At 37.4% G+C, this 24,074-nt stretch overlaps 2 protein-coding genes across 4 annotated transcripts in view; one reads left to right on the top strand and one right to left on the bottom strand.

Moving 5' to 3' along the window:
* The window catches only part of LOC127072597 (protein artichoke-like), a 110,924-nt gene that overhangs the window by 28,549 nt on the left and 58,301 nt on the right, over positions 1-24,074 (bottom strand). Inside the window, exons 1-3 of one of the 3 annotated variants that reach the window (XM_051013112.1) lie at positions 21,379-21,629; positions 21,269-21,316; positions 12,092-12,223 (exon numbers count right to left, since the gene is read on the bottom strand). The gene's annotated coding sequence lies outside the window, so the exon portion shown is untranslated. Of the gene's footprint in view, positions 1-12,091; positions 12,224-21,268; positions 21,630-24,074 lie in introns of those variants that run through there. The other 2 variants (XM_051013111.1, XM_051013113.1) reach the window with 2 other exon arrangements.
* On the top strand, positions 829-2,591 carry LOC127072610 (maltase 1-like). Its single transcript, XM_051013141.1, has one exon. It carries the CDS (start codon positions 850-852, stop codon positions 2,563-2,565), a length of 1,716 nt encoding a protein of 571 aa, XP_050869098.1. The 5' UTR covers positions 829-849; the 3' UTR covers positions 2,566-2,591.

The following is a 24,074-nucleotide window of genomic DNA, read 5'->3' as shown; positions in this document are numbered from 1 at the left end:
ACTATGTATATGGGTGTGCAGGAGAGGAAGAGAGATAACTCGCAGCGTCTTAATTAACGCTGGGCCCATCTCATTCGCCTTTTCATCCTTTCCCTACTTCGACGCTATTTCTTTATCTTCTTTCCTCTTCTCACTTTGGAGACCGGCCACTAGGGAATATACTTTCAAAGGGAATACGGACTGCCTAACGGTCTTCGCTAGATTTCGTTTTTCCCTTTCTTCCGTCCTTTATTCCTTCTTCTTCTCTCGTGCATTACACTCGTTCCTTTTCAATACCACCCCGTCACCCATCGAAAACCTTAGTAAGGGTTGTAACCGCATCAAAGGGCTTTCTTAAATAGTACCGAGGACTTTGAATCAAACGTATGGTAATACATATACAGCAACTTCATTCGAGTCATTTTTAGCTTTTCTTTAATTGGCACGAAGAATCATCTTTGTCATTTAACTAGGTTGGTTTGATGACGTGCAAAGGCACGACGAAATTTCAGTGGACAGAAAGAAATACTTTTTGACTCGTTCGATGATCCTGTTCGCAGTATTTGTTTCGAAGTCATAAAAGTAAATAACGGAGATTTTGTTATCCTTATATCTTCACTATGCACAGATTTATCACGGTAGATAAACAATCATAATTTTTTGTTTGTAATCGCTCAATGAGGTATTCCCCTTTGCAAAGAATTTATCGTGATTAAACACTTCACTTGATTTATCGATATCTATTTTTTATTACAAGCGATAGCACTTCGATGTGCTTTGATGTATACTTGATGCTACTTGATGTATTTTTCTAGCGAGTCATTTACTATAAATGATCGATCGATCACCGAGTTTGATCAGTAATCGACAATGTGGCAAACAATAACGAAAATCGTGTTATTGGGGCTTTGCCTCTCCTCGTTAGCTTCGGCTGCGAACTCCGACTGGTACAAGAATAGTTTGATCTATCAGATCTATCCTAGAAGCTTTAAAGATAGCAATGGCGACGGTATCGGCGATTTGAACGGTATTACCAGCAAATTGGAGCATATTGCGGATATTGGCGTGGATGCTTTTTGGTTATCGCCGATTTATACCAGCCCTCAAGCTGATTTCGGTTACGATATTGCCAATTTCACAGACGTCAATCCAGAATACGGTACTCTGGATGACTTTGACAAACTTGTGGCAAAAGCAAAGTCACTCGGTCTTAAGGTAATTCTTGATTATGTGCCAAATCACAGTTCACCCGAGCACGAGTGGTTTAAAAAGAGCATACAAAAGATCAAGCCGTACGATGAATATTATATTTGGCGGAATGCAACATACGTTAACGGTACGAGACAACCACCCAACAATTGGCTCTCCGTTTTTGGAGGTTCAGCATGGGAATGGAATGAGCAACGTGAACAATATTACTTCCATCAATTCGTTGCTGGTCAGCCAGATTTGAACTACCGTAACAAGGATTTGGATCAAGAGATGAAGGATGTTTACTCTTTCTGGATGGATCGTGGAGTCGAGGGATTCCGTATCGATGCGATTAACTTTATGTTCGAGGATCCGAGATTCTTAGACGAGCCATCAGCTAATCGTCCTGACTTGCCATCGGATGACTATGACTCTCTTAAACATATTTACACCAAGGATCTGGATGAGACCTACGATGTACTTGCAAGCTGGAGAAAGTTACTCGATGACCACTCTAATAAAACTAAAGGCGATTATAAGATGTTCCTTACCGAAGCTTACGCAGAATTTAATTCTACAGTGAGATATTACGACGCCGGTTCTACTGTACCATTTAACTTCATGTTTATATCAGATCTTAATAACGCATCCTCAGCCCCTGATTTCAAGCGTTATATCGATCGTTGGATGAGTAATGTCCCTTCAAAAGACTACGTTGCCAACTGGGTGGTCGGCAATCATGACAATCACCGAGCTCCGAGTAGATTCGGAAAGGAACGAGCCGATCAGTTGAACATGTTGTCTATAATTCTACCTGGTGTATCCGTCGTTTATAACGGCGACGAAATTGGTATGCTGGATAGGGATTTCACTTATGAAGAAACAATCGATCCAGCTGGTTGTCAAGCGGGTCCAGATAGATACTATCTTAAATCAAGAGATCCAGAAAGGACACCGTTCCAATGGGACAACAGTACGAGTGCTGGTTTCTCTACGAGTAACAAAACATGGTTACCGGTTCATAGCAACTACAAGACTTTGAACTTGGCGGTACAAAAAAATAGTCCTATCTCCCATTATAAGGTATTCAAGGCTCTGGTTGCTTTGAAGAAAAAGCCTATTATCGCGGATGGATCCCTCGAAGTTATCCTTGTTACCGAGAAAGTTTTGGGCGTTGTACGCAGACTTTCAGGATCAACCGTAGTTTTGCTAGTCAATTTCTCAAACTCTGCTGTTCAAGTTGATGCCAGAACGTGGTTGAACATACCCGAACAACTGGTTGTTTATACTGCCAGTGTTGGATCTAACATCAACAATGGTAGCAAAATCAAAACATCTTCTTATGTTTTACCTGGAGCTGCTTCCGTTGTTCTCGTATCCCCAAATGTTTTTTAATAAAATTACTTTTTAATTTCATTATATTAATCAATTCTTGTCAATTGTCTTATTTTACAAATAAATAGAATAATCTACTGTTTATATAATCGTTTTAATCTTTGAATTCCTATCCTTTGTCACAAAGTCGTCCTAAGAGAAACACTTTTCGATTCAACGAATCCGCATAATATGCGCGTTTCCAGCTTCGAACAGGAGAATCCTCGGTTCGTAAATATTTATAATGAAGGTATCCACGGAGAGTGGTAGTTTCTCTCGTCAAAAGTAGCTATGGATACCCTTTTAACTGTATACCGCCGTCACTCTCGAATAACTCTACGATTTCACGAAATCCGACTACGCATACTTTCGTAACTCCATGGCGTTTCCATATCTTAGCACGAAATTACTAGAGTTTTAATCTTCGCTCGTATATCCATGCGAACAATCCGTAGATCCGAAGCCGTGTTAAAGCAAAAGATTCATGTCTACCGAATTTCTAATGGTCTTCGCTAGATTTCGTTTTCTTCTTACTTTCGTTTTTTATTCCTCTTCCTTCTCTCTTTACACTCGTTCCTTTTCAATACCATTTCGTCACCCTTCGAAAACCTTAGTAAGAGTTGTAATCGTATCAAAGTGCTTTCTTAAATCGTACCGAGAACTTTGAATAAAACATATGGTTAAATATAGCAACTTCATTCGAGTCATTTGTAGCTTTTCCTTTCATTAATTGACACGACAGTCATCTTTGTCATTTCATTAGTTTTGATGGCGAGCAAAGACGTGACGAAATTCGAAAAGAAACAATGTAATATTTTTTGTTTCGTTCGATGATCCTGTTTTTGTTCCTACCCTTTTATTAAATTTCAGTAGTACGCTGGACTAAAAAAATTTTTTTTCTTTATTCGACGCGTAAAACGTATAGCAACGAAACGTAGTCGAGGCGCACAATGCTGTAGAGTAAAATGCTGGCATCGTTTTGCTCGAAAGAACATACCGCTGCGAGTCAGGTTGTTCGTTGTTACGTTCACTAAAAAATATTTAACTGCAAAACTTATTCTTTCTTTTCTTTTTCTTTCTTTCTTTTTCTTTTTTTCTTTCTAACTTATCGATTTTAGGATATCCAAGAGATATACTTTTTCAACGAGTCAAATAATACACTTAATACATTTCTTCATTTATTTGGTTAATGTTATACGCTCTTTCCGAATAACCTACAATCGATTTTCATTTTCTAACGAACTAACTCTCACGAGTATATCTAATTCCTTCAGCTCCGTCGAGTTATAGTTTGGAACAGTAAGCTTCATTAAGACACGAATCATTGGAAATACTGCATTCAGAGAAGCAAGATTCGCTCAAGCGAGCAGATCGTGCGTTTGATTCGACTGGACAATCTCCGATTGTGCCGAACATACGACCGAGGATTGTTATCGCGTGTTACAGCAGCAATAGTAGAGGCAATAGTATGGCATTGCTAGCTTTGGTATGGAGAAGGAGTTGACGGAAGAGAAGAGGGTTAACGGGGACGCTAAGCTATCGCCATATTGGCAAATAGTAAATATTGCCGTACCTAATTGTGCAGCCAGTGGTAGTAGCGATTTACATTGTACTTCGACGCACGGCATAAGCCACACTTCCTGAGAGAAAGAGGGAGAAAAACGGGGAGACGGAGTGATAGATAGGGATGGAGAGAAAAACGATATAAGAGGGAGAGACGCATGAAGAAACAGAGACAAAAAGAGAATGAGAAAGAGAAAGATAGAGAAAACATGATCAATCCTCTTTGCTCTGGTCTCGCTTGCTGCGTATGCTCGTTCTCTTTCGCGTACTACGGAGAACATGAGGAAGAGAGGAAGCGAGAGATCGTTGTTCTCTGTCACGGATAGGAACGATATTGCCTGGTAGATTTTATGCGTAGCCCGAATCCAATTACCCTGAATAATTTATAGCTGAATCACGGACATTAATGACATCGGCTCGAATTAGGCAGGGCTTTTCAAAAGTGCTATCGGCACCGATCGAAATACTAGAGGGAAAATGGTCCGAGAGTTCGGCGTACCGATTGTCAACGGTTAATTGGTACGCTGCTCGTGGATATTGAGAGAGGTAGCGATAGATAAGAGGCGGAAGAAGATCTTGACTTTCTAATTGCAGATTTCATATCTACGATTAATCTTTTAAATGTGACAATCGCTTTTATTCAACCTTTTTTAAGTCAACGTATATAAATTCGTCTTTAAATGTAAAAACGAAGTAATACACAGAAATTATTTAATCGATAGTATGAATCGGAAATAGTATATGAATCGGAAAGTTACACACGGAAGTCAGATCTTTGATGAATCAGTATAAGTAAAGATCAAAGAAATTGGGGTTTATTCGACAATTAATAGAAAAACGCTATTTCTGCAAATAGGGAAAGTTGAAAGAGAGAGAAAGAGAAAGAGAAAATAGAGGAGAATAAATCGAGCGTTTTGCTTCTTCTCTTCTTCGTTTTTCGAAGAAAACATTCGTTTGCTAGAAAGTACAAACTATTTTGGCAAACTTCCAAAAATTCGTATTAATAGGTAACCAAACGGTTTATTCGTCCGATCCAGTTTACACGAAGAAATGGAAATCGCCTTGCTAATGAGAAGTAGACTCTAGCGTGTCGTCTCTTACAACAGTTTTCCATGTTAGATATACTTTTTTATGACGTTCATTACCTCAGATTAGCTTAATACCGACTTTTTGTATGCTTTACAAATAGGTGAGAATATAATGATCTTCCTCTAGGAATTTTCTATTTCTATATCCAGGATTAATTTTCGTTTCTAGTTTTTTATCTTTTTAACAAGGAAATCGTAAATCAACTTGGAATATTATTTGATTTCGTTCGTTTTGTACAACTTCATGGAACAACAAATGTCATTTCCCCTCTCTATTCTTCTTTTTCATATTTTAACACTCTTTATTCGTTAAATCGTTTTCTTTGTATCTCTCGCCCTCTCTCTACCTTTCTTCCTTTCTTTTCCTTCCAAGAATTTCGACTAGAACTGCCAGTAATATTGTCAAATTCTACGATAACTCTTCTCTCTCAAAGAATGGAATAAGTGGGTCTAAAATTGTTGCGAAGATAGGTATGCGAAAGGAATATCGCAATGGCGGTAGTAACGGAAGGAAAGACCGGTTCTTGTGAAGTATTAGCCACTATTTATCTGCTAACTTTCCATTCTCCGCCCAACTCTTACCAACGGAAATACTGCCTAGCGATGGTAGCTAGCCACGAAGGTAAAAGGAAGGAAGGAAAGAGCCGAGGGAAAATGCGGCAAAACGTGGAGGCTAAGGTATAAAGAAAGTCGTACTTCTCTTTCTCTCTTACTCTCCAACCTAACCCTCTATCCTCGGTCTCCTTGCCATCCTGAAAAGAAAGTCTCCGCGAACTTCCTCGTTGATGTAATTTATATGACGTCGCTTGTGGAATAAATCGACGATAGCACCCCGTACGACTATGTTTTCTAAATAATTACAGTTTATCCTATAGATTTCTCTATATCTGAAATTTAATAAGAAATATAATTCATTCTCCGTACATAAGGTAAATCGTTAATTAAACGTAAAGTAGATACTATGTATATCTACATACCAGCAGGCACACTGATTCAAATATGTGAACTTGCTCATTCAGAGCAAGTACGTGGAGCGAAGTACAAGAGCAGACGAAGGGAATGGTGGTTAGACCGTCAGGATCGTATAGAGTTCGCGATGCAGACATGGCTAACTGCATTAGCTCCCTTCGGCCTTGTTGAGCCTAGCCGCCATTGCGAGGGAGAGAGAGTAGGAGAAGGGAGACAGGCTGGTGGTCCTTTGAGGCTTGTGTGGGTGCCGAATACCAATCAGTTATGTCAATTGGCCCCAACAAAGTAATGAATGGTAATTGCAAGGCCACCGGCTAGCACGTCCGTCCATCGCACCCTCTAACACGCGATTTCCAGGTCCCTTCTCTTCGAATTCCCCGCCCTTTACTCCCGATATACGGACTATCTCCTACCCCTAACTCCCAACCCCCATACGGCTCCCCTTCCGACTATCTCCCGTGTCACGTTCCGAATTTGCAACGAACCTTTCCCATCGCTTTTAAATTCGCCTAATCGGATTCTCACGCGAGCCACGCGTTCAAATCACGCCACTTAATCATCGCCGTAGCCGAGCAAATCAATTTATAATACCCACTGGCAGGTTGGGAGTTTCAGTTGAGTTTCGAGCGTCGTACGAATGATTCGTCGTTTGAGAGATCGTTAGTTCGGGATCGTTAGTTCGAGATGGAAAATGTTCGGTCGCTATATAACCTTCAATTACATTGAATTTATTTATTAAGACTATTGTGACGAATATTCTGATTAAGATATTTTCACAATTATTTCGATGTTATCTGTAAGATTTGTAGTTATTGAAAAAAAATGATAAACGTGCTGAAGTCATAGAGGTTGCGCTGTTCATATAATTCTATCGAAATCCCGTTTCCGATTAATTTCGATAGGAACGATTGTTGGCTCGAATAATCATCGCATCGCATCGTTCGGAGGGAACCGGTTTTCCGTTTGACGCGTTTCGCGTTAAAATAATTAAATTCCCTGTTTGCTGACATTTTCTTTCAACACACACACATACACACACTCATATACATACAGGTATGCATATATAGGTATGTATATAGTTCGATTACTGTTTATGATCGAAATTGGTTTATGTGGACATTATCGTACATCCGTAGGCTAGCGGCAAACAGAGAAGAGAGTACTAATGAAATTCGTGATATCGATGTGAACCATGAGATACCGGTAAACATCGGAAGATCGCCGCGCGAAATTGAAATTTGTCACTTCGACGCTGTTTGCACGCATTGCCATTTCAGAATCATTGGAGAACTCTCTCTCTCTCTCTCTCTCTCTCTCTCTCTCTCTCTCTCTCTCTCTCTCTATATATATATATATATATATATATATATATATATATATATATGTTACTCTTCTGATTTTGATTTCTGACATATCTTCTCTCTCACTGCTCGATCAATAGTCTTTAAGAAGCTTTGATTGTCAATAATGTTATTCTATTTATTATCCTATATACTTCAATCGTTTTCTTAAGTAATAAACAATTGCAATAGCTCGAAATGGAGATCGTTTGCAATCAACGTTTTGATTTCACGAAGCTAGGAAAAAATTCGAATAAAATTCTTTGGTTTCTTTTTCATGATATATCACTAAATCACAATGCGAAATAAATTAAAATATTTTTTGAGAATGATAGAAGCGTTCGGTCAAGTAATTTTCTATATAACTTCCTTCTGGTTTTTTCTCTTTTTGTCGATATTTTAAAATATAAAAAGTCGTCGAGAATTTCGTATATTTTTTTATTTAAAATCTATGATTTTATGGTTTCTATCGAATGAGCGAATAAACGAACGGGCGAATCCAGATGGATAGAAACGATTTACAAAGCTGCACTCGAATGATTTTTACTGTATTAAATGATAAGCATTAACGAGTTTCCTACGTTCTTTGTACTCGAACGACAAGTTTTATACATTTTTTTCTTGTTACGAGTTCGGGGTAACGAGGACACGTATTACGAAGGCGAGTTGAAGGGGTGGGTTTATCGCGTGTCGCGATAACCATACGTTTGTTATCTCCCATCACCATCAGCAGTAAATATACATATCGTGGGCGATATTAATGGTCCGTACATTCTCCGGATTCGTTTGTAAAGATTTTAAGCTGAATCGATCGTTCCTATACGCGTAGCGAATAATTTTAATAACATAGCAATACTTTTTTCTTTTATTATTAATTTCGTCGGATTCATCGAAATTCACGAGGAAAAGAAAAAAAGAAGAGAAAAGGAAGGGAAAAGGATCTCTTTGTTTGGGGAGAAAAGTATCGTCTTCTAAGTGAGGCTTCGTGTAAATTGCTCGCAAATCAGACTCGATAAAATGGTAATCGCATCCTTTACAGGAGCCCACTCGAACAAGTACGGAAAGAAGGGAAAAGCTATATTGTCTCCTTTACCAGCTTCGTTTCTTACCGACGTTGTTTTCAGTTGGTTCTTTGTGCGAGAGGAAGGAAGAAAAAGGGAAAAGAAGGAAGTAATAATTCGGCGAACCGTGACGTAACGTGCTTGAAGAAATCAAAGATAACCGCGAAGATGATTAATGGAAATCGAAATCGTCTCTTCTTCTTTCTTTCTTTCTTTCTTATTTCTCTTGTCGTGATACCATTGTTAGAATTTACAAAAAGGATATCGATTCGAGAGAAAAAACTTTTATATTTTTTTTCGAACTGTGAATTTTATATTCCTTCTATTTTATGACAATGTGTAAAAAGTTTTATTGGATATATTAATACCGTTAGAATTAAATGAAATCTTCGATTAGAATCGGTTGATAGGTGAATGTAAATCGGAGTGTGAACTACGAGCAACGTCATTTAAGAGGATAACATAAATCTACTATCCTTCCCTTCGAATCCGAATGACCTAGAACAGTAGATAGCAATGCACGGTATTATCATTAAATTGAACGGAACGTTTAATAGCCGTAGTTTCGGCCAGCTATAATTGCTAATTCGTAGATAATTGGAAGCTCTGATCATGGGTAAAGCTCGGGAGACGTCGGCTGTGCGTTAATATGAGTTTTGAATTTACCTGCTAGCATTTGTGCTTGCTGTTACATGTGAAATACGCAACCTCGATACTCTATAATCTATATTATTTCGTGCGAACATAGGATACTCGATGAAATGGTTTATAAAATTTATGTTCTGTGGGATAATACGGGAAATATCGGTCTATCAAATCTTCCCTACGTAATAAAAATATATCTCTTACAACTTTCTAAGGTCTTAGAATATGTAGTAGTCTATGAACGCCTTGACCCACTTATTCGATTCGAACTTAACGCGATATCGACTAACACTATTCTAGAATTTATTGCCCGTTTCTCTTTTCCCTCTTTCTTGCTCCTTTAGAGTGGACATGTTAGATATCGCCGGAAAGTTCTCGCCGTTTTCGCAGGGATTTTCCGTAAATGCGGGTACGAAGAATGGTCGTTGCTTGTACCCTGAAAGCGAGGAAAAGTACAAAGTGCTATAGATTATGAACGTAAGAGTGATAAAAAGAGAGTACGGTTATCGAGATCTTTTTCAGAAGCGATGCTATCCTTTATGTTAGCGACGAATTCATGGCAAGTGTGGTCGACGGATAATATTTTGGACGAACGCTATTATCGTCGCCGTAAAGCAAAGGGGCGTTTCGTTTTGTGCATTAAGAACCACCCCAAGAGAATGTCCGCGTGCCACAGCTTGGAAGGGTTCCAATAATCGCGATAATTTATCGTGGCCAAGAGGGTTAATTCTCGATTAGAGAAAATGGAGAGCCTTTTGCGAGATCGAGCCAAGAAGCTTGTGCCAAAGTTGAATCGTTTTTTGAAAGGGAGCTGTCTCTCTTTCAGTGAAATCAAATGTTTTCTCCTTTCATTCTCTCTTTTTTCTTTCTTTACTTTGAAAGACGTTCGAAAACCCATTCGATTTCCTTTCTGTTGAAGAATCCTATTTCGTTGTTTGACGTACCTTAAAAAGTCTATTAAGAGATTACCGTTATCTTTTTCCAACTTCTTATAACGTTTCGTTGTTATTTTAAATTAATTACATAGAAAGCACGTTCTTACGAAAAAGAGATTTTAAGAAAAGCACATTTGATACTGTATTGTCAATGAATAAAAAATTTTCAAAAATTTCACTTTTATATTATTTTTTTCCCATGTTAACATATGTGTTACGTTCGAAAAAAGAAAGAAGAGACGAATCTATTTATTTCTTAATTCTTACTGAAGATTTTGTGTTTATTTCTTATACTCCTATTGTCGTTTATTGTTAAATCGCTCTACGCACTAAAGCAGAACTAATTTCGGGAGAGAGACCAGACGAGCGGACGGACGTGGATAGTTTAGCCGGATGTAACTCGTGGACTTGGTAACTCGTGGTAAGAGGAAGTGTCCATCGTTGAAACGAGGCTAATGCAATTGGCGCGTATTTACCAACGAATATTCATATATACATGTGTGTATATATATATATATATACATATATGTATATATATATGTACATATATATATATATATATATTCACACGTTCAATGCATATATGTATATACACGTTTATAAGTGTGACCTGCGAGCATTATGTGGATTTACGCACTTTGCTATACCATGAATGCGTATTGCAACGTGTTTCAAGGCGAACACTAATTAGTTATTAAGCCTGTTAATAAACATTTGATACCATTCATTGAATTTCCTATCAGTGAAAATGTTACGTATCTCATAAGATGTGCTATGCCAATTTGGAATTCTTTTTATCATCGTATCTTTGTTTTACAAAGGATTCTTTCTTTTTCATTACTTTTCTTATCGTATCTCTCTCCTTTTTAATAGACGGAATAATCACTAATGATAAACGAATACTCGACACTGTGAATTCTTTTTTACACGTTAGTTTCGCGATTTATTTACGGAATTAGGACATACACGTTGTATGAAAATAGAGGAAGGGAAAGAGAAAAAAATTACAGATGGTTAAAGAGTAGGAGAAAGGTCGCCTCAGTTCAAACAGTATAATTCAATCAAAAACTAATTTCACGGTCGCCGACTCGTTCATTATTGTTATTACTTCGTGAAACTTAAGCGACACCACGTAACTCCTCGATTACTTTATTCTACGAGCTTCCAGCTTTCTCTCTCTCTCTCTCTCTTCTTGTGTCTCTCTCCCTCTCTCTCTTGTTCTTTTTTTACTTCTCCAACCTCATTTCCAAGCGACGAAAAGCTTCCACGAAAACGAAGAAGAGGTTGAATCAAATTTTTAAGCGTTCAACGTGAATATATATATATATGCACATATATATATACATATACTTTTGTGTGTATAGAAAGAAACTATTTTTTTTTAGATTTACATATTCCAAATTTAAGAATATTTAAGTAGATCTTTAGAATAATCCACGCTGTTTGCAATTAGTCCGTAGAATTTTAAGGTTTCTCAGTCATTGCAATGTGAGAAAAGGAAAGAGATTGAAAGAAAGAGGATCTTTTTCGTTTTTTTCGAAACATTTTATATAGATAAAACGACGCCTTTACGTTGCCTCTTGACGAAAGGAGATTTTTCAGTTTGACGACAAAGTTCGTACAATGATTTTTGAGCTTGGTTCGTTGCTACGTCTTTTTTAATCGATAGTTCGCTTCTTTCTTTCAGTTTTCTTTTTAGAAACGGACTTTCGTCTTAATTAAGCTTTCATGGTCCTTTTTTGAGCAAAGAAAAAGAAATCGCTCAACGCATATATTTTCACAAGTAGTAGGTACAAGAAATATTTTTCTTTTAAATTTTTGGAAAGAGGCTCTAATAAATATGAGAACATACCTACGGGAGATATTAATTTATATAGAAATTTTCTTCTCGATGAAATTTATAAGAAAATACAATTAAAACGATCGTTTATTAGAAAAAAACTCACTTCGATCGCTTCATCGAAGCATCTTCATTAATCTTTCAGCCGTGCGATCGTCATTCGTAGCTAATAATGGCGCTCGATATCCGATGGGACGACGTTGCTTCTCTCGAGATCACGCCAATTTCTTCTTGAACACTGGAACAAAAGAGAGAAAACAGATATTTTCTTTTTCGTTCGACGCGTATACCAAACGAGCGATTAATTAACGAATGAAAGGTATCGGACCGAGGCGGAACGGTGAATTTCACGCTCGAACGTTGTAATACCGCTTGTAATTGATTTTCAACGGCGATTGTTACCGATCGTAATTCAGTATCGGCATGGATGGCCACGTGCGAACGCGATATTATCGCGTATATCGTCGCGTTACAAGTGTACTGCCGCGTCCTTGTTCTATCCTCTTCCTCTATTCCACTTCGTACCGTCAAGCCCGTAATTTGCGCGTATCGTAAAACATTATATCGCGTATAATTAGTGTTCGATCGTTAACGCGAAACACGATCGAAGCTTAGCTTTTATCCATCCTGATTTTCGTGTTATCCTCGAATCGACTATCGAAAGATCGCTGTAATTCAAAGCCGAATAGATATGTAAAGTTTAATCGTTCAGAATAAACAATAAATTTTACACGTATTTACTACAAATATTTGATTTAATGTATAAAATTTTAAAATATATTTCTAACGAACCGGTGCTTTTAACGCATGATTTTTTCGCTTTTTTCTTTTTTCGGACTTTAATTTTTTTTTTCGTTTAAATGCCTCCAATAAAAACGATCCATTTTATTTAAATAAACCATTCGACCGCGAAACTGGTAATTATCAACGGCAAGGTGAGGAAGTGCGAGCCGAAGAGAACATGACTACGGTCTGACATTGATTTAGGAAGCACCAAAACCAGTTTACCACAGCAAACGGTACGATTTGTGCCTTCGGTGACATGAATATGCAGAGTGTCTCTGTGGACAGCTCATGGTAGTTTTCGGAAGAGAGAGAAAGAGAGAGAGAGAGAGAGAGAGAGAGAGAGAGAGAGAGAGAGCCTAGAGAAACTACTTTGACATGAGAACAACCTCTCCCTTTGGCTACCTCTTTTCTCCACCTACTCTCGGAAACTCCGAGTGGAACTATGTTTAGACGAATCTCGACTACTGGAGAAGAGGAGGCTATTGAGAGAAAGAGATAGAGGGGAGAGAAAGAGAGAGAGAGAGAACGTTAGAAAGGATCAAATCTTCAAGACGCAACGACGGAAGTTTCTTAATTATCGGCCGAACCTTCCAGATGAGAGAACGAGTGGTACTACAGTGAACTTGATTTCCCAAAACGATGATTGCCTCGGAACCTCGAAAAGTTCGTTCTAATGTCAACTGGAAAACTGCTCCTACTTCGCGATTATAATCAGGGAATTAAGAATGGAACGAAGAGAAAAATGGAGTGGAGAAGGGTGACTCACGAAATGGTGTTCGATATTCTACTTCGACCTGATTTATGGTGATTATTCTCTGTAGCTGGATACCTGATCACGATTTTACGAATAATTGCCCTCGTTGTGGGCAAAATCATCCAAGCGGATATTTATAGATTTTTCAATTAACTGAGAAAGTTCAGCTAAGGGGTCGGAGTCGAAACTCGATTCATCATAATTATTCGACGATTCGATTAACCTTCTCTCGGTGTTCTTCGTAAACTCACGTGATCTCGATGGCACATTTTTTCTGTACCTGGGAAAAAAAGGAATGGTTAAAGAAAGGTCCGAAGGAAAAGAAAAGACGTGGAATCTCGAGCAAGTCAGCATCCCGTGGAAAGCGCGAATGAATCGGAGAGGAGGACAGCTCGGTATAATGAAATCGGTTTTCGCTTAGCACGCTTTCAAGGAGCCTTTATTAAATCTGCGATTCTTCCGTTCCCTTTTTTATTATTCGCCGTCTACCACTAGATACCTCTATCCCCCACTACTCCTGCCAAACTTTATTCCATCTTCAATCCCCGTAGATAACCGAGATATATGGAAGGGGTAGTTTTCTCTCTTTCTCTAACTTCCTTTCTCGTTCTACCTTGGATCTGTCTCTTCTTTTACCGACATCATCCTTTTCTACCTCTCGTCAACTTTTCTTTTTTTTTTCATCGTCTTTATTTCACACGTTTCCTTGAACCACCGAATTCCTTCTCTCCACGGATTTACAATGGGAGCTCGCATTATGCCACCACTCCGCCATTCGACCGTTTCTCCCTCTTCCATGGATTTTCTCGTCAAAATCGTTCACACAGGCGCAAACGACGATCGCTCCTTCTCCGAGAAACTTTCGTCATCGAGCTTTCAACTTTTTTTTTTTCTGAGAGGGTGTTTTCGTAGTCAGGAATTTACCTTTCGCATGCGATTGCTATTCGTGTGTTTTAGTCTGGATATCAACCGATTTCAGTAGTACATCGTACATTAATATTATCCCAGAGATGGATCGTCCCAGTGGAGGAGTATTAATCGTTTCCTTCACTCAATTAATTTCGTTTATTGGCTAATAGATTAAACGTTCGCACATTTCAACGACATTCCACCGGCGTTTACGGCGTTAATTAGTTTTGCCTATGCGTTAAGGCTTTATGCACCATTTTCCTCGTTTCTCGTTGCCAATAAATTACTATCCTATTTCCCATCCGATTATTAATGTAATTGAAAATTTTACTTGAAGGAATCGTATTTAACATTTGGATATATTTTTCTTGAAGCAATCAAAGTAAAGTGAGTATTCTTAATAACTCTCTACCAAAGAATTTTCCTATAACGTGTTGCTATTTCTCTCCTCCTCCTTTCTCTCTCTCTCTCTCTCTTTCTCGTAGTGAATCTCTATGAAATCATTTCAAAGAGAAAATTCCGTAAAAATTGCATAATTCATTTCAAACTTTTAAAGATTATGTCATAAGACTGTTCTTTCAGTGTTAATTACCTTCGTAACGCTCTTTTCCTTCTACGTAAGCAACATCGAGATATTTTTAGCATTTTGTTTTTTTCGCTTAGGAAGAAGATGAAAGAAAGAAAGAGAGCATAAAATGTAACGTAAAAAGTGGAGGAACGAAACATTATGCGTTCACGATTTACCCATCGCCGTTTCTCCATAAATATTCAAAAAGTCGCTGATCCTTGCAAGTGGCAGATAGCGTGGAGGATGTTGCGATTTTTGTGCCGGACAAAATAAAGATAAAAAAAAGAAGAGAAAGAAAATAACATGTTCAATCGATTTTATTTATTTTTAGCAAACTCTGTTTTCCCATTTTGCAACGTTCGCAATCGAGATTAATAAATTAAATGTGAATTAATGAAGTCATATTTTCGGAAAGAACATTATTGATCGTATATGATATGTATCCTAACAAAAAGTAAAATTCTGAACTGTATAATTGGAATGGAATATTCCAATGCAAAAACTGAATCAGGTACTATTATTTGGAAATCTCTTAGAAAGGAATGTTATAATCATCTAATATATTGAAGTGTCTCGAATCGATATTCGCCAATGCAAATACCTATTACGTTTCTTTTATTATTTTTGTTTCTTTTTTTTTCTCTCTCGCTTAATCTCGAATTATCCAATTATTTATACTTCCCCGACTTTGCATTTAATATCCTCTGATGAATCTCCTCGATAAATGTGAGTAATGACAAGCAAAAATAAAGTTTCAACGTGTTACTGATGCTGCTGCTGGCGTTCTTTCTATGCGAGTAATATCGAGAGTAAAAGAAAAAGAATGAGAAAAAGAGAGAGAGAGAGAGAGAGAGAGAGAGAGAGAGAGAGAGAGAGAGGGAGAAAGAGAAAAAGAGAGAAATAGAAAAAGAGGGAGAGAGAAAGAGAAATAAAAAGAGAGAGAGAAAGAGAAATAGGGAGAGAGAGAGAGAGAGAAAAAGAAATATGAAACCGTAGTTCGATATTAAACGTCGGCTTAACGAACTTTTATTGAAATCGAATGAAATCCAAACGTTCCAGACTCGGTCCAGCGATGAAGATAGAAGAAACGAGAAAAAAAGAAAAAGAGAGAATAATTCTCTTTATGTAGCTTGATACATATGTACGTATATACATTCGCCACTGTGTATTCAGCGTGACTGCGAAAACGTACGTGAACATGAAACCAAATTACTTCCAGTGAGAGCCCAAAGACTTCGTAGGAAAGAAGAACGGCGTCAAGGGTGACGGCGGTTCGGTTAAGTAAAAATCAACAAGACGCGGGCGTGAACGATCATTTGAAATTACATTTTATCGAGAAAGGGAGATTCGCGTTAAAAACTTGCTACTCTTTCGCTTCTTTTAATTTTTTTTTTTTTTTTGTTAATTTTTTCACCTATTACGTTTCTCTCGTGAGAGAACCTTTCTCGAAACGCGCAGATATAATTGTTTCACTGGCCAAAGTTTTGTAACACCTTCGACGAATTTTCTCTACTGGAAGAGGTGGATTCCGTTTCTTCTTGAATTTCCCTGAGGATTTCTTCCTCCTTTTTCATTTTTTTTTTTCTTTCAACGATTCCGTAGCAGTGGTAATATGGAAGCATTTTATACCGACTGCGCGTCGAGGTTAATCGAGCACGAAGGTTCTACCACGTTGAGTTAGCTCCAAGTGCGCGTACCAAGTTTCACGACTGTACACGCTTATAGTGTATCTGCTCTCTATGTATATATTATGTCACCCTTTCCTCCTCTGCTCACACCTACCGAAGATAGTAGCGTCGTCTTAGATGTTATTCTCATTTTGGATTTTAAATCAGTTAATAGCAAAAGGTTCTGCTATCTCTAAATGCATTTACGTTCATGAATATCCGGTGAAGCGAACCGGAAAGCAAAACTATAACAAAGATTATTTTGAAATAAACGATACAATTATCTTACTCTCCTGATGTTGCTTTCCACAAATTTAGGAAGGATGAATTTCCCGCGTGTTTTCATTCAACTTAAGCGCATCCAAACGTCATTCAGTATAAGTGGTAACACGTACATGTAGACAAATGCGTGTATGTTGACGCACAAGGATGATTTAATAGAAAGCGAAGCAATCTCAAATGTTTGTTGTAGTTATTATCATTAGAAAGCTTTGCTTCTCTGCTCTCGAGGGAGCGAACGAGTTGTAGTTTAGTATAGCTTTTATCAGGAATAAATAGTTGCGAGAAGGGTGTCGGCGTGATGACGATAGTAGTGGCGGTGGTGGGGATGGCGTGGAGAGTGACGAGGGTGAGGTATAGCACAGGGAAAGCCCAGACTTCGAATGCCTACGAGTTTGTTAGATTAGTTCCGAATATAGTTGGTCAACGTACGGCCCGTACTTTAGATTGGTTTGAATAATTGATACCGTGTGACGTACGTTACCTTGTCGTGTTATATATTTCCACTTGGAATTTATACTATAGTATTTGCACAGAGACTGCCGTAAAACAACATCAGCATCCATTCCTTTTCGTTCCTTTCTGCCTCATTTCGCTCAAAGTTTCCTCTGCCAATAATGTGGGACTATGTTTCCCTGATAAGCTCTTTGTATCAACGTTGGAAGCATATATGTAGCTAAAGTTTCTGGGACGGTACTTTTATGGACTTTCTAATAGCACCTATCATCCAGTGTAATTAACCGAACGCGACAAATTATGAAAGCGTGATAGCTTTCAGGCTATAGAAGGTTGATCGTCTTAGGAAATTTATTTGAGTTAACTTTGATATTATCAAGAGTTGAAATTGCAACGAACTTAAGCAAATCAATTCTACATAGAATAATTAAAATTGCAATTCGATATTTATAGCATGATCTAATCGATTTGTATCTACGCGACATTCATCTAAATCGAAGTTGGAATTTAATCTAAATTCGATACACAATCGTTTCATAAGCGATTCATGGTATTTTCGAGAAACGCCGTAAAATATAAAATCGTGATAGCTTTGATACATTTTAAAGTAAGATTTGCCAAAGGGAGATTTTTAATTACTAACGATCCAAATGGGTGCTTTCACGAGAGAGCGGGTATTCGTGCGAGGGCACGATAATGTTTCAAAGGCTAGGCCGAGGCCAAGAAAATATTTAGGCATGTTTCAAGTAAATTTCCGCGAGACTTATGAGCACGCTAATAGTCGGCTCGAGCTTGCTTTTTCGTTGGTTACCGAGGTCACCTCTACTATTCGAAGAGTATAAAGCAGCTTAAAGTGGAGCTTTCAAGGAGGAACGGTTTATGCATACGTACATAGGCAAGTGTAAAGGCGTACAAGCATCGTACCCAATTTTTATAAATAAAGCTATCACTTTAAAAGACGAATTACTTTTCCTCTATGATCCTTCATTTTATTTTAGTAAATTTACATAAATCTACGGAGAAACGCGCGATTCGTAACAAATCGCTTTTCGCAAACTGCGCCATAACAAAGTTACAAGCGGCTTCCCGTATCTGTAACAACTTTGTCGGGAAACCAGCTAGGTCTCCTCGAAAATTCGATGAACTTTCGAGGCTATGTGGACATTGAGATATTATCTAAAAGATTCAAGAACGATTCAATTACGATTTTCAAATAGATTAATATAACGATTGATGTTTCGTTCTTCTATTATCTCATCGAAATTTAATGTCGATCGTAATTAATTTTTATCTATATTCGTAACATGTACCACAATCCTTTCGTTCATTGTTTATTGCATCAGATTAAAAACTGCTGTACTTGCCGGAAATAAAAATTGATTGCCATGAAATTGATCGTTTGTGGAATTGATTATTTTCGAAATTAGAAAAATAAATCCTTTTACGCCGTATCTTAACTACTATTCAAGCCCTAGATTTCAAACTGAACAAATTGTCCTTTTACAGAATCGCGATATACGCACGATTAATTATTCTAAACGATTGTTCTTTTATCGTTCGATGTTCTTTTATATTTTTAGGAAAAAGAAAAATTTTCACGCGATAGTTTAGTTAATTACTCTATTATTTTTATACTCGAATGTTATTGATTTTTCAAAAGATAACCAACGATGAAAACAAACGTTTCATTTATTATCTAATATTCATCCATAATTTTGATTAAAAGGAGTTTACATAATGGTTAACCTAGTTCCTAGCCTAAGCGTTGATATTGACGATTAATATGATTGAAGAAGAGAGACCGAGAGAAACGTCTCACTTTGCTAGCCTCTTATTAGCTATAATTGCCTTTCGTGGTCAAGGACATATCCTACTTGAAACTTTCCTTTGACTGCTGACGGAGCAAGTAGTAGACATTCAGTCACTCTCTCGTATCTACGTTTTAACGTCTTTGCCAACTTATTACGACAGCGGATACGACTATTCCTTTCCCGATTTACATTATTTCCAAAAGTTCTAACTTCATCTTGGAACTCTTAATCCTAAAGAATTAATGGAAAGCATAAAGATGCACGTTAAAATTAATTGAAGGTTTCATTAGCTTTTTCCTTTGCTTCTTAAATACCTTAATCAAAATTACTATGATAATAAATCTATGCCACGTAATTAGGAAAAAAAGGAACAGGGATAAAAGAAAAACTTTTTAAAACAGGTCATTCGTTCTAAAAGAAGTTTCACTATTTCTATGCATGCTTTCCTCTATTTTACTTTCACGCCTCGAGAGAATACGTTGAAATATCCATATAGTGCTGACAACTATCGTGACCATAGTTAAAATGATATAAAGTTGGCCGGCATTGCATGTACGTGGAGCCGGAATACATATTAAAGGTCAGGTAGAAGGTTATAAGATTTTATGGTTTTTGAAATCGTATGGAAACTAGTTTGATATTGGCATGTCAATTTTAATGTGAAATAACGTCGTCAAACGCCTTTGTTCTTTCTAGGTCGACGTTAATGTAGTAAGATTTAAATTAACCGCTTTCTCTCTTTCTCAATATTATGAGACAAAATTCGAAAAGCAACGATAGTTTATACGAAAAGAAAATTTTAATGAATAGATCGATGGAAATAAGTAATATATATATCTCTTCAGATTAGTTTTTTCAGTACTTTATTTTTTTTGTTTCGAATTCGTATTCGACACTGAACGTCGAACGCGTTAAAATAATCGATAAAGTTTCCTATCCTGTGGGGTTACATACCGATAAACTATACCATAACTTACGAATGATTTCATATCTTGACTTTTTCAATACATCTACCGAGCGCATTGATTAAAATAAATGAGCGACTCACTTATAAATCGAAATGATTTCCATTATTCGATGCTTTCGTTTAAAGTCTCTCATTTTTAATCGAATTGGTTCATAGTTAACTTATCGAGAAAGAGTTAACGAGAGATAATGAAAAATGAAAAAACGGAGAGGATGAAAGAAACGAATCTGAAAAAAAAGAAGAAAAAATCTTTTTTCACGATATAATAGATAGAAGAGTATTTAATCGACACTCTTTCGTATCGAACGAGAATAGTTCTATAATAATTGCTGTCGTTGAGTACTTGCGTGCAAAATGTAGTTCGCGAACGATCGTAGCAAATATTTTACAAACGCCGTAGGACGAAGAGCGTCAGGTGCGAGCGATATCGCGCGAGAGTGGAAAAAAATTAGTGCTCCCTCCCCTTGAAATTGAGTTTTTTCCGACGTGGAGACATTGAATAAATGGTGATCGTCACAATGACGTGAGCTTAATGGAACATCCGCGGAAAACGTACGCGCGGTTATCGAATATTTTGTCCACTTTACAATGATCGAAGTCGATTTTGTCAAAAAAAGAAAAAAAGAAAAAAAGAAAAAAAGAAAAAAACAATACGACGGAACACCGAATCTACGCCGGACAAATTACTACAAAAATAAAAAGATAAAATATTGATTCTCCTAAAAATAACAACTGTCGTTTATAGTTAAAAACTTTCACGTCGAAACGCGAGCATGTAGATATACGCAATAATTTGTACAAAATGTGTAATATCGATTGTGAGATATTTGAGATCCGGTGGGTAGGTCGGTTACATTTGTTATTTTTCCCTAGCATTCAAGGAAATAGTACTTCGGTAACCTAGTTGGCCAAACGATTTAGTAGAAATAATGCCCTACGTCGTATATACGACGTAGACAAGCAAATTATCCTATGAATTACGAATACAGAAGAGCTTAGAAAGCTGTCCCGTTGAAAGCTGTCGCGTCTACCGAAACGAGGAGGAGTGCTATAATTTCCGTTTTTCGCCCCGTAATCCTTTATTACCTCGAACTCGCGCGATCGTGGAACATGGATCGATTCCTCGTGTTTGTGCTGAGAACAGAATTACAACGTCACCGTCTCTCTTAAGTAACACCACTACTGAAACAACTCACAAAGTTTTATTAACTCGATAATTCTCCCTTCGCGAACACTATGATAGAACGGGAGAAAGTTAATTCGTGAAAAAAATATCGCACGATCACTGTGAATTGAGGTCGTTGAGAAATATAGAAGTCATCGAGTCGATTAGGAAAAAGAATAAAGGGCGATAATAAGCGGACTAGAACGGAGAGATACACGAGCAGAGAAATACACGTGGTGTCGCGACGTGCGCCCACGGTAGACTGGCGTTCGTTCGTCCGTCTGACTCGTTCCTGACTCTCCCTACTTGCTGGAAGGCCGACTGGGTGGTTGGCCGGGTGGCTGGTTGCTGGCGTTGCCTTGCTTGTTCGCCTTGCTTGCTTTACTTACCTCGCTTGTTGCCTGCCTACCTTGCCTGTCTGACCGGCGGACGGTCCTTGCACTATGCTTTGTCCTTCGTGCCTGTCCTTGTTGCCTTTTCTTATCCTGTCACTTTAGTGCACGTACATTCGCTCATTTTCTCCTTCGTATATTTCGTGCGAACTTATCAGACTTCTATTTCTATAACTCGATCTGTGCGTGATACTTCTACGTTTTAGAAATATTTTTGTAATTAGTATATGTATATACGCGTGTCTGTGTGTCTTCATGTAACTGTTCTTTTTTTCTCAAAATTTGCATACATTATTTTACAAAAAATACTACCTACAATATTATTTTGATCGAAGTAATTTCTTTCTTTTTTTTTTTTTTTCTTAACAAATGTCTACGTAACTCTGATTTTCAATATCTTGCATGTCTTCATTTCACTCCTTTTTTCAAAATGCCTTCTGGCTGTATATCTACGCGTATACCTTACTGCTATGATTTTTCTGCGTCGTTTTGTTTCTCATATCCATCAGTTGTTCTTTCAAAGATGGCATCTTTGTTTTCAGGTTGTTGTTACAACATACAATATAACTACGCACGTTTAACGCGCTGCAGTTAAATGCATTCTTTGTTTTTTTACTGTTTCTTTCTCTTTTTCTCTTTTTCTCTCTCTTGATTTTCTAGTCTCGAATTTTCGTTTGCGCGCGATGTATGTATTTTCGATATTGCCGATCCGTACAAATTCCGTGAAAATATTACTCCGAATTTTCGCGTAATACTCGCGCGCGCACGCCCATCGACGATTATTATTCGCACACCGGCCAGTAATAAAATTTTGTTGGAATTCGATCTGGTTTTCAGGGACCAAATAAAAGATGATTTGTGTGCATACATAGTTACGCGTTCGTTACGAATTAAATAAACAAAGAAATGATAAAAAGTGTTCATTTGAAAAATTTTTTGTAAGGTACGTCAAAACGGGTCGATTCTTCTATCGAACGATTAACGTCGATGATTCTTTTACGTCGAATCTGTTTTATTTTAGTTTAGGGAATTCGAAGCAGATTAAACTCTTGACAATTGATTTTGACACATGGTACAAGCGGAAATCTGATTTTACCGCTTTAAGAGCTCGTAGGAAATAATTAAATATGAAATCAAACGACATAAAAAGAAAAAATAATTTTTGCTCGATTGAAAAAGTTGTAAAATTACATGTTATATATGTATTTCAAAAGATTTCTTATTATTCTTATACCTATATCTTCTTGTATTTCGATATAGTTTTGCAAGAGATAAGATCGAACACAGAGAATCTCAATGTTCTATGCTCGTCGTTGTCAGTGAAGTAAGTTTAAAACGAGAAGATCGAACTTGTCCCGAGGCTGGCTAAAGCTCGTATAAGCGATAGAAGAATGGTCGCTTTCGACGCAGGGCAGCCCTCTTAAAGTCGGCCCATGGCTATCCCGATAAAATATTACGAGCTAAATCTTCCATGATATGTGGGAAATAGTGTGTATGTGTGTGTGTGTGTGTGTATATATTTGAGTAGCGGCGTGTGCTATGTTTCGAGTTCGAAAAAGAATTATGACTTCGTGTTCTGCAAACAAATATAAATATTTTTGCGAAACAATATTTTGTAAGGTGCTATCATTCTTTAATGAATTTGTATCTGTTAAGATTACTTTAATTTTTTTTTGATTTTTATGAATGACACTAATTTATCACTTCAGGATATATATCAAAATATTTATCTACTATTAAACGGCAACGATTGTTTTTAAATGTTATATATTTCTGTGTTTGAATGAAGACCATGAAAAAATCTACCGCTACATTGGATGGATGACATTAAACGACATGGAAACAGAGATTAGATATAGAGGGCTCGAGATTATCAGAAATGGAAAATATTGGAGAAGGCCTATGTTCAACAACATATTTCGTAAAGATCAAAAACGATGATTTATTAGTCGATCGTAAAATACGGATTAACGAAAATCTCGATCAAAAAGCTCCAATCCATTCGATCGGTCAAAGTAATCCTGAATATGTATTATAGCACAAATGAGTCTCGTACTTGTTGCAGTATGACTGATGGATGACAACTGACCCTATGAAAGCAAATTAATGTGGGAGTGAACACCTCCATTTCGTATAAGTTGGTATTCGTCGAGAGGTTGATTGAAGGGACTCTTAATGGTTAGAGCAGCAGCCTGGAAAGAGGAAGATTCGGGTTCGAAACCCCGATTCAGATTACCCAACTTTTTTCACGAATCCTACATTAAGAAGTTGACTTTCATGGTATTTTTTTTAAACGAAAATGGTTGCCGCTCTACAACACTATGCATGAAGGCCA

The sequence above is a fragment of the Vespula vulgaris genome, chromosome 2, assembly GCF_905475345.1.
Source record: "Vespula vulgaris chromosome 2, iyVesVulg1.1, whole genome shotgun sequence".
Classification (NCBI taxonomy): Eukaryota; Metazoa; Arthropoda; class Insecta; order Hymenoptera; family Vespidae; genus Vespula; species Vespula vulgaris.
The sequence above is the reverse complement of the archived record's forward strand: the minus strand, read 5'-3'. Positions and strand labels throughout refer to the sequence as shown.

Excerpts from the sequence above, each read along its gene's own strand:
- LOC127072610 (XM_051013141.1), top strand. The coding sequence starts at position 850 with ATGTGGCAAACAATAACGAAAATCGTGTTATTGGGGCTTTGCCTCTCC.